This window comes from Marmota marmota, unplaced genomic scaffold (genome assembly GCF_001458135.2).
Source record: "Marmota marmota marmota unplaced genomic scaffold, marMar, whole genome shotgun sequence".
Lineage (NCBI taxonomy): Eukaryota > Metazoa > Chordata > Mammalia > Rodentia > Sciuridae > Marmota > Marmota marmota.
Window position 1 is genome coordinate 40,435,264 of NW_026000016.1, and position 11,185 is coordinate 40,446,448.

The following is an 11,185-nucleotide window of genomic DNA, read 5'->3' on the forward strand; positions in this document are numbered from 1 at the left end:
GCTGTGCCCACCCCCACCCCCACCCCCCAACTCCTACCCCAGGAGCCCAGGTAGGAATTCCCACAGCCTCAAGGTCCCTAACCAAGGCGTCTGTAAAGATCGGGAGCTGCCTGCCTCAGAGGACACTTCCTAGTCTGTGGATGGCTGCTGCAGCCTTGTCGTGGGGCATCCCCAGGACTCCTGGTGAAGCTGCTACGAGAGGGTGTGGCTCCTTGGGGAGTGCAGTGTGCCAGGCAAGGCCCAGGTCATTGGTCCCTGGGACTGAGGCAGGGGGATGGACATAGGGATGCTGAGCTGTGAGCCCTCAGACCTGACAGGTCACTTTGCCGGCCTCAGCCTAGAGAGCCTAGGAGAGCTTAGCATGGGATGAGGTGCTGGGGTCCAGTGGGATTTGGAGCAGTGGAAAGTAACCCGTTCCTGCCTCTGGCCTGGCCTGGAGTGGGACAGTCTTGGGGAAGCTGACCTAGGATGACCCCTCTCCTTTCTTGGGCTGAGTCATTGCTCCTCGGGCTAGCCTGCCCCCTGCGGGGTTTCCCTCTCTGGGGAGGGGTGGCGGGTGGCCCTGCAGGACGGAGGAGTGTGCTTCGTGCCTCCCTGAGGAGCTGTGAGAAAGCAGCCCGCCTTTGTGCGCAGCGAGGGAGGAGGCAGGGTCGTGGAGCTGGCAGGGTCAGGGTGGGGGCTGCGCCGTTTGATGTGCCTGGGCGGGGTGTGGGGACGCTGGCCTGCATAAAGAGGCCATAGAATTGCTGCCTGACACTGGCCCGGGGCGGGGGCTGCCCCCAGCCCAGGCTCCCTCTGGCCTCTGTCTGTCAGCGGAGGCAATCTGCTCCCCCCAGTTCCACCTCAGCCATGCGGGGTGGCAGGAGCCCCTTTGAAAGCCCTCAAAGGCCTCTTTATGCGTCCCTCTGACCCTGCCTTCCCTTAGGGAGCTACCAGGCAGTGGGCTTGGGTCGCCTTTCCTCCGCCTCCTCCACTCTGTCTTTTGAATTTTGGACAAAGTTCAGGCCAAGTTTGTTCCTGTTGCTCAGTTTCATTTCCCATGCTGCCTGCCCTGGGTCCAGTCTGAAGTGGGGGCATTCTAGGTCACTACCTTCGAGCCCAAGGAGTTGCCTCTAAGAGAAATTTCCCGCCCCCCCTGCTTTTATACGTTTCCATCTGTCCATCCATCCATCCACCCATTCATTCATTGGGTAAAAATATTTCCCAGGTGCCCTTTCTTGCTGGGGCTGGTGACAGGGGTGTGAAGGAATCCGACATCACCCACCCTGGGGGATGCTGCACTGTTGAGTGCTGCGACCTGGGCAAATAGAATCTAGGTGCACTGACCTTGCCTAGGGCCCTTGGCTTCAGTTCTGTGCCCTCAGGGACGGGGAAGGGTGGTTTAGAATGGAACTCCATGAAGGGTCCCGTGGACTAGGGATTTCCTCTGGCTTTCTTGCTGTTCCAGCTGTGAGGGGTCCTGGAGAGGAGGAGAAATGTTTGCAACTGGAGCCAGACTTGCCTTCCTAGAAGGCGCCCTGCTCCTTTCCTTCCGAGAGGTCAGCCCTCCACTTCTTGCCCCCTCCTCTTCAGGTGAGCAATCAGGAGCTGGCTCTTCTGGTTGATCTTCTGTTTGCCAGACAGACAGAATGCTTCAAATGCAGTGGGCAGGAAGATTTGAGTCGGAAGTATCTGTGAGACTGAAGAGTGGGGAGGGTAGACTCTGTCCCCCTGCCTATATTTCTACTCCTAGAAGACAGGGGAGTTCCTCAGACCAGGGGTGGCCAGTAGTGATGGGTCACTTTTGAGCTTGGGCAAGAAGTGTGCCCTAGGACTGCTGACCAGAGCAAAGGCCTGGAAAGTGGTACTGAACCACCTTGTTCTCTGAGCTCCCCCGAGCCCGGGAACCAGGCAGGCCCTAGGCCTGGATGGTGGTGCCTCAGGGAAGGAGGCCCTGGAAGGATGGCTGGCATTTGGAGCTGGTGCTAGAGTCCTCTGTAGGCTCCCGCATCCTGAGGACGTGGGGTGGGGAGGGAGTGGGGAGACGGGGTGCTGGACATAAGAAAGCAGGGCTTTGGAGGAGAGGGTGTTCTTATGGGCTTGGGATTCCTCCGGTAATTCTGGGTGTCAAGAGTGCCTGGACCTCCAGGGCAGAGTAGGTATGAAAAGAGGGAGAACGGGCTCTGCAACCTAAGAACACAGGGGTGCAGCAGGGCTAGGAGCCTGTCTACTTCCTACTCAGCTTCTTTCTGTGAACTCTTCACCTGGCCCAGCCCCCAGTTACCTGGTAGAGAACCTCAGGTGGGTGGAGGGAGGCACCCCCGGAAGGAGGAGCAGCTCTAGAGGTGACTGGGCTGTAAGAGGATGAGGGAAATTCCTCTCTTCAGCCTGTCTTTTTCCCTTGTGGGCTAAGAGTGGTTCTGTTCAGGAGGAGCTGGATTGAGGGAGGAGAAGGCAGGTGGAGTGATTAATGGTTGCTGGAGAGCTACCATTTTTTTTAAACCGGGAGCAACCAGGACTTAGAGAAGGAGGGCAGGCTGTGGGTGAGGCTGGGTCTGACAAAGTCAGTGTTTGCTCAGGGAGGATCTGGTCCCTTGCAAACCCAGGGCTGGTGAGTGTCCAGGGCCCTCCCAGACAGAGGGCAAGGGCAGGGTGTGGAATGGGCCGCAGCCTTTTGCCCCAGAGACCCTCCCTCGCGAATAGGGAGCTCCAACCCTTGGTCTCCTGTATCCCACCCCCCAGTTTCCCTCTAGAGAGCTGGAAAGTGCAGCTATGGGGAGGGGTAATGCTGAACCCACTGCAGCCCAGCTACTCCCGATGCCTGGTTCCCACACCTCCCTTTGGGGACCATGGGGATCAGTATTTTATACTCCTGCTCATGCCACCCCTGCAGAAGTCCTGCCCCTTCCCAAAGTGTGAGAGGAGGTTGCTGGCTGCCCAGCCTTACCTCACGTCCCTTTTTTCCTGGTCTCCCAGTTGCAAAGCCCCAGAAGGCATATGGTATGGGCAGTTCTTATCTAGGATTGATGGTCGCCTGATTTCTCTGAGGCGCAGCTTGGAGCACCTACAACATCCTACAACATGCTTTGTAATGTGCAAGGTCCCGCAGGGCTTAGTGTTGCTTGAAAAGATAAAAGAAGTGAAGCGCCTTTTATCATGAGATGCTGAGATTGGCAGGGGGGATGAGCATGCGGGAAAGTGCCCCTGTGTGTGTGGGTGGAGCCAGCCCTGGGCACTGTGGTCCTTAGATGGCCCTGCCCGGGGAGTAGCTAGCTGCTCTTCAGCAGCATTTATAGGATTGACTTGGGGAGGAAAGTTCTGTCCCCTGACTCTGGGGACAGAAGACAAATTAGGGACCCCTTCCCCTTTGTCACTAAGCACTCCACCCCATCCGTCTCTGCTGATGGCTGAACTTGATCTGTTTTCCTTCTTTCATAGTCTGAGCAGAGCAGACTGCACTGGGTGCCATTGTTAGGAAGCCAGACCTGGAGCCACCTGCTGCAGGGCATAGAATGGGCATTGACCCAGGGATGGTTCTCCCTGTGTGCGGGAGGTAGGGCTGGCAGGAGAGAGTGTGGGAATTTCTCTAAGAAGCTGTTTGGGGAGCTGAGAAAGGCTGGCCAGGAAGTGGCGGGGCATCCTGACGCCAGCTCAGGGGGTCACTGGCGTCATCACAGGTGCTGCCAGCTAGTGCGGTTTCATGCTCCTGTGAGGGTGGGACCTGGGAATGGTCCCATTGCTCCGTGACAATTGACAGCCACCTGTGGGTGGGACTTCCCCGGTGAACTCTGGGGGAGACTCGAGGGAGAGGGTTTCAGGCCTAGGTTGACCCAGGGGAGCTCTGCATGAGTGGCTTCAGGGTCAGATTGAAACCCAACCCAACAAGCCACAGCCTTTCCTCCCTTCGCCCTCGTCCTGGTCCTGGAGGTGGAGGTTATGGTGCAACATGGCTCAGGGCTAAGAGGTGCAGAATCGGAAGTGTCACTCTTAACAAAGGGGAATTGAGCAGCCCAGCTCTGGGAATTGCAGAGAGGAAAGCAAACAAACCAGGCCTGGCAGAGGGTCTCTAGGGGCACCTTGATAGCCGGGCCGGAGCAACCGGAAATTCAGTTGATTCAGTGCCCCCCCTTCAATACGATAGCAGGCAAGGGCAATTGCAAAGCTTTTCCAAAACAGAGAATACCTGACATCTGTTTGGCTCTGAGGTATGCTGAGGTTTAAAAATCATATTTACTTTATTAATTATGTCAGCCTTAGGCTAATATTAACATGCATTTCCTGACTAGGCAGCCAGGAGTGGCATCTAAGGGACAGGGCCACATCATCAGCCTGTGAATGAACAGGATTCAGAGAATTCAAAGAAAATCCTGAAGCCCTGGCTCCTAGGACTTAACACTCTGTGTACCTGTGATTGTCCTGCCCTTTTAGGATCTGAGTGACAAGAATTGTCCCCACTGAAGTGCTGCGGGGCAACGGTGTTTAGCATGGGCTGAGTCATTGGACCTGTACCAGAGGGCCGGCGGAAATGGGCACCTGGCTGAATCCTAGGCAGTCGGTGGCAGCAAGGAGGAGAGGCCTGGGCTTCTGGGGCAGGGCTGAAATAAAGCTGCTGTGGAGTGTGTGAACAGTTCCGACCGAGCCCCACCTGCCTGGCCCACCATGGTCCAGAGACTATGGGTGAGCCGCCTGCTCCGGCATCGGAAAGCCCAGCTCCTGCTGGTCAACCTGCTGACCTTTGGCCTGGAAGTGTGTCTGGCTGCTGGCATCACCTACGTGCCTCCCCTGCTGCTGGAAGTGGGGGTAGAAGAGAAGTTCATGACCATGGTGTTGGGTGAGTGCCTGTACCCTCCTTCCCTCCTGCTCCAGTTACGTGCACCTGGGATGTAGGGCAGTAGGTCCTCTGCCTAGAGAGCTACTCGGACAGCTGTCCCTGGGCCTAGTGGGCAGGCATTGCTAGGCAGACGGGTGACCCTGAGCTGAGGGAATCCCCCAAGAGAAATGAAATGATACAGGGACATAATCTAGCCACCTCTGTTTGCCTGGTCCCTACACAATGTCCAGCTCATGGAGACACTAGAAAAAAAAATTGCTCTTAACCTTTGTCCAGCCCTTTATAACTCACATCTGTGACCTCATTTACTCCTTACAGCAAGCTTTTGGGGCTTTCCATGTTACAGGGAAAGAAACAGGCTTGTGAGAGCTTAGGGGAGTCACGGCCCAGGCTGTGCAGCTGCAGGGACTCAACCAGAGTCTCCCAGGCAGGGCTTTCTCTTACCCCAGGACAGGACACAGGCAAACTCCTCATGCTACAGGTGAATGCTGCAAAGCCACAGAAGACCAATGGTCACCATTATGTGACACTCACCCTCGGGAAGAAGGGTCCCTGAAGTGGGACCACCTGTCGCAGCCCTGCCTGTCACCTCCTTACCTCTGTGCCTTTGAATAAGTATCACTTCTAGTGCTCCATGCCTCAGTTTCCCCATCTGAAAATGGAGGCCTTTGTAGTACCCCTCTGAGGAGTAAGTTAAGACCCCATGAAGATGGTATTTCCATGCTTCTCAAGGAGCTACATCCCTTCTCCCCCTTCCCCTTCTTTGTCTCAGCCACTAACTCTTGCTTCTTGCTTTTCTTACAGGCATTGGTCCAGTGCTGGGCCTGGTCTCCGTCCCACTCCTAGGCTCAGCCAGTGACCAGTGGCGTGGGCGCTACGGCCGCCGGAGGCCCTTCATCTGGGCCCTGTCCTTGGGTGTTTTGCTGAGCCTCTTTCTCATCCCGAGGGCGGGCTGGCTGGCGGAGCTGCTGTGCCCAGATACCAGGCCCCTGGAGTTGGCACTGCTGATCCTGGGTGTAGGGCTGCTGGACTTCTGTGGCCAGGTGTGCTTCACTCCACTGGAAGCCCTACTCTCTGACCTCTTCCGGGACCCAGACCACTGTCGCCAGGCCTTCTCTGTCTACGCCTTCATGATCAGCCTTGGGGGCTGCCTGGGCTACCTCTTACCTGCCATTGACTGGGATGCCAGCGCCCTGGCCCCCTATCTGGGCACCCAGGAAGAGTGCCTCTTTGGCCTGCTCACTCTCATCTTCCTCACCTGCATGGCAGCCACCCTGTTTGTGGCCGAGGAGGCTGTGCTGGGTCCGCCTGAGCCAGTGGAAGCACTTTCAGTCCCCTCCACGTCTCCCCACTGCTGCCCATGCCATGCCCACCTGGCTTTCCGGAACCTGGGAACCCTGTTTCCTCGGCTGCACCAGCTCTGCTGCCGCATGCCTCGCACCCTGCGGCGGCTCTTTGTGGCGGAGCTCTGCAGCTGGATGGCACTCATGACCTTCACACTGTTTTACACGGATTTTGTGGGTGAGGGCCTGTACCAGGGCGTGCCCAGAGCCGAGCCAGGCACCGAGGCCCGGAGACATTATGACGAAGGTAAGAAGGCCTCAGCAGCCAGTGGCAGCTGCTGGGTAACTGCATTCAGCAGACATTCCTGGGTTGGGAGAGGTTCCCGGGTGGGTGTGGGCTGGTGGCTGTGCATCCTGTTCCCCAACTTCCCATCGGGAAAGGAAAATAGACCCCATCCATGTCGGGCTCCTTGGGGAGTAGCTTTGCCTACTGCCTCAGTAGGGCTGCTAGCTTCTCTGTGTTCAGACGCACTGCCGCACTTTGTCAGAAGGAAAGACTGAGCTTACTCAAGGGACAGAGGAAGCAGGAATCAAGATGGATTTCGGCTCTGCTCAGCTCCATCCTGCCCTCTGCTCCCCTTCGGACTTTCAGATAACCTCACCAGGGCCGTCCTGATCAGTCATTCTAGAATGCCATCTTCAAGCCTGGGTAGAAGCTGGGCGCCCAGCACATGCCTGTAATCCAGGGGATAAAAGCACCCCTGGGTTCAATCCCCAGGAAAAAAAGGCTTGGTAGAACTTTCTTTGTGTCCCCTCTTACCCTTTTGTACCCAAAGCTGAGGGTCCTCATACATCTTCCTTAGAACATCTTCCTCTGCCCTCAGCCAACAGCTTTGGCCACATTGGCCAAGTGTCTGTGGAAGAGCCAAGACTCCCATTGCCACGGGGTGAGAAACTGAGGAGGGGGAGCAGATGCCCATGGCTCCTAATCCCCTGCTACCCCCAGATCGTGTAGGGTTTTTGACCCACCTGGCCTTGTCTGACCACCTCTCCCCTCTACATCCAGGTGTGCGGATGGGCAGCCTGGGGCTCTTCTTGCAGTGTACCATCTCCCTGGTCTTCTCCCTGGTCATGGACCGGCTGGTGCAGCGATTTGGCACCCGGGCAGTCTACCTGGCCAGTGTGGTGGCCTTCCCAGTGGCTGCTGGCGCCACTTGCCTGTCTCGCAGTGTGGCTGTGGTGACGGCCTCGGCAGCCCTCACCGGGTTCACCTTCTCAGCCCTACAGATCCTGCCCTACACGCTGGCCTCCCTCTACCACCGTGAGAAGCAGGTATTCACGTTGGCCCTTGGCCAGTAGGGTGGGGGAGGCAGACTAGTCCAAAACCCAGTGTCTGGCAAGAGGTGTTGGAGAAGACTTTCTCTGATCCGAGGAAGGTCATCTTAGCTCCCAGTCAGGAGCTTGGGCTGCGGAAGAAGCGTGTAGATTAGATTCTGGGAATGACTTCCTGGCTTTGGAACTATAAAGCACTTGAGTGTGTGATTGCAGGAAGTGAAGAATCTTTCACCGGGAATCCTGAAGAATCGGGCTAGAGAAGCCCTCAGTCTGGGCTGTCTTCTCCCAGGAGGCAGGGGCCTGGGTGAGATGCCCTCTGGGGCACCTAGCTTCGGCATATGGTAGTAGAATGGCCAGGCCTTAGCCACAGGGAGAGGCCTTGTGACTAGCCTGAGTCTTGCTCTGGTCTCCAAAATGGGGAGGGCTCTCTCTTTCAGGTTTATCTTCCTCTGAATTCTCCCTTTCCTGCCTCACACCTTTACCTCTGTCCCCTTCCCCTGCCCCTTGGTGGATATCTGAGCCGGATATACCAGTTCAGCTCACCTGGGCACTGGGTAAGTTGGGGGCCTTCTTCCTGCTTGACCCCACACTAAACAGCCCCTTCAGGAGGAGGGTAGATTTTTGTATGCAGGAAGGTGGTTACCCTTGTCCCCTCCACTGACTTCACTGAGCTACAACGCTGGATGCAGGATTCTACCCCAGGGGGCACAAGTTGGGGTGTCTCAGGGTGGAGACACAGGCCTGTGCTCATAGAGCTGCCAGGTATAGGGAAAACCTGTCCTTGCCCCTGTAGGACAGGAGTGCAGTAGCTAGGAGGCTGGTTTGCTCTGCAGGTAGCTGCAGGGGGAGGGGCTAACTTTGGGAGGGGAACTGGTCCCTGAGGCTCCTCTGGGCCCATGGTATCTTTCACCAGTCCCTACTCTCAACGCTGCCCTGGGCTGGAGACTAGGCCTGAGCATGTGCATTGGAGCCAGGGGACAGGCTGGGACTCATGCTTGTTACTGAGGAGCATGTTTGTCCCCAGGGACCTCTCCAGACTCCAGCCTCTCAGGCCTTTCCTGGGGCAGCAAGCAGGACAGGTCCTAGGAGGCAGCAGAGGGCAGACTTGGCCCTGCACACTGTCGGCTTGGCCTTTGCCCACTTGTCAGGCTTCATGATGAGCCTTGGGCTTCCCTGGCACCAGGCTAGAACTGTGTCCTGGCTCCCAGCTTATTCATGCAGCCAACTCAGGAAGCCAGCGCTATGGCTAGACATCATGGGGCACGCCTGTAATCCCAGCTACTAGGGAGGCCGAGGCAGGAGGATCACAAGTTCAAGGCCAGCAAGACCCTGCCTCAAAATAAAAAATGAAAAGGGCTGGTGATGCAGCTGGTGATGAGTGATAGAGAACCCCGGGTTCAGTTGTCAGTATATTAAAAAAAAAAAAAAAAAACCTGTGCTAGATACAGTGTGAGATAAGATCTGGTCTTGTCCTTAAATAGGCCCCAGGCCATTGAGGTGGGGGTGGGGGAGATAGATCAGACTCAGCCTCTGATCTCTGGTGAACAGCAGGAAGGAAGTGAGAAGGGCTTCAACGTTAGACAGCTGGGCTGTGGGAGTGGGCAAGGGGGTCACTCCTGCTGCTCCTCCCTTCCCTAGACCCCATCTGCCAGCCCTCCAGCCCCCCAGCCCTCCCTGGCTGAAGTCTAGGGCAGGGACCTCACTGTGGGCAGCAACTCCAACTCCAACTCCAGGGCCTGCAACCCCAGAGGGGCGGGGCTTCTCCCTGGCAGGGCAGTGAGGATTTCCAGATGGCCAAGAAGAGGGTGGGCAGGGAGGAAGAGGGCTGGAGACCCTGTGTGGGGTCTTATCCCTTCTCTCATGGTTCTCTCCTCTCACCTGCCTGATTCTTTCTGTCTCTCCCTTTTCTTGGGAGGCTCGGCTGTCTTCCTAATCTGCAGAATCAAGTTTGTGACTTACCCAAGAAAAAGCCAGAGGAGACCTTGAGGTCTGGTTTTGGCTTTGCACCTTTATGGCCGTCATTCCTGCTATTCCTGAGGTCCTGTCTAGACCTGGGTCAAGTAGGGTCTCCTCAGCTTTCTGACCTGTTGCCTGTTTTCTTTTGGCTCCGGGGTTGAAAGCTAGGGCCTGTTCTTATAGCTGGGGATCCCCGTGCCTGAGTACACACCTGTTCTCGTCCCCTCTTTTCCACCCCCCCCAGGTGTTCCTGCCCAAATACCGAGGGGACACTGGTAGTGGTGGCAGTGAGGACAGCCTGACGACCAGCTTCCTGCCAGGCCCAAAGTCTGGAGCTCCCTTCCCCAACGGACACATGGGTGCTGGAGGTGGTGGCCTGCTCCCAGCTGCCCCTGCGCTCTGCGGCGCCTCCACCTGCGATGTCTCCATGAGAGTGGTGGTGGGTGAGCCTACTGAGGCCAGGGTGATCCCGGGCCGGGGCATCTGCCTGGACCTTGCCATCCTGGACAGTGCCTTCTTGCTGTCCCAGGTGGCCCCATCCTTGTTTATGGGCTCCATTGTCCAACTCAGCCAATCTGTCACTGCCTATATGGTGTCAGCCGCAGGCTTGGGTCTGATTGCCATTTACTTTGCTACACAGGTAGTATTTGACAAGAGTGACTTGGCCAAATACTCTGTGTGAAATGCTTCCTGCACACTGAGGAGGGGGCCTGCCTTGCCTGGTCTGCATTCCCACCCGGCTGCAGGGCTGACTTTCCAGTTTTTGTTGCTGCCAAAGTGGCATGGCTCTCTGCTGCCACCCCGTGGCAGTGAGTTGCATAGCTGCAGAGATAGGGGACGGTGGCTTCCCTCTCCCATCTCCCCAGTCTCTAGGGCTGGCCGAATGGCAGTTTCAGTGTGGATTTGTGCAAGGAGGCCAGGAAGGCAGAATAGTTGATTAGCTCCATGCACTGGAATGCAGGACTCTGCAGGTGGCCTGGCCAGGCTCAGGGTTAACAGCCAGTGTCCTGATTGAGACCTACCTGGAGAAGGGATTTGAAAAACTGAACAAACTCCCACCCCAGGCCCCCTTATTCTGCAGAACCCCTGCCCGTGTGGCTCTTGCATGGAAGTTTCTAGTGTGAAACTTTCAACAGTGTTTGGAGGGGTGAAAGCTAATTGAGAGGAAGAGTCCTAAGGGGCCAGGTGAAGCCCCCTTGGTCTACAGCACTGCCTTTCTGCTGATCCCCCCAAACCCTTTTATCAGGACATGGCTTGTTGGTCCCTGGGTTGCCATCATGAGGACACAGGCCTTTAAATATTTAACTTATTTATTTAACAAAGTAGAAGGAAATCTATTCCCAGCTTTTCTGGGTTGGTGTCTCGGAGTTGGGTTCAGTGGGATCACCAACAACCAGTCCCCTGAAATGTCTGGTCATTGGGCTGAGCATTGCCAGAATCCCTTCTCTTGGGGTGATAGGTCTGGCCCCCAAAACTACCTAACCCAGCACCTTGGAAGCACTACTCACCCCAGTTGATATCCCAGATGTCCTCACCCAAGGCTGGGGACATAAGGAACAGTGGAAAAGCTCCGGGCCTCAGCAGCATCCCAGCCTCCTCTCCTCCCTTGGCCCAGCCTAGCTCCTCCAATTCCCCTCTGTTCCCTGTAGGACTGGGAGGATAAAACACTGCCCTTCACTCCCACTTCACCCCAACTTTCCCCACCGGCTCCACAACCTCTCTTTGGGGCTATTGCAGGACCAGAAGCACACCTGTGGTTCCTCGAGCCTTTGTCCATCTCAGCCTCCAGGGCATATCTGTG

The 11,185-nt window shown here is 56.5% G+C and overlaps 1 protein-coding gene across 2 annotated transcripts in view; it reads left to right on the forward strand.

The window, feature by feature from the left end:
* Positions 1-11,179, forward strand: part of Slc45a3 (solute carrier family 45 member 3) — a 15,022-nt gene extending 3,843 nt beyond the window's left edge. For both annotated transcript variants that reach the window (XM_015483765.2, XM_015483764.2), the window contains exons 2-5: positions 4,408-4,810; positions 5,615-6,400; positions 7,160-7,425; positions 9,629-11,179. In XM_015483765.2, coding sequence (XP_015339251.1) covers positions 4,639-4,810; positions 5,615-6,400; positions 7,160-7,425; positions 9,629-10,066 — 1,662 coding nt within the window. In that variant the 5' untranslated portion in view covers positions 4,408-4,638 and the 3' untranslated portion in view covers positions 10,067-11,179. The remainder of the gene's footprint in view (positions 1-4,407; positions 4,811-5,614; positions 6,401-7,159; positions 7,426-9,628) is intronic.
* Positions 11,180-11,185: the final 6 nt, after the last annotated feature.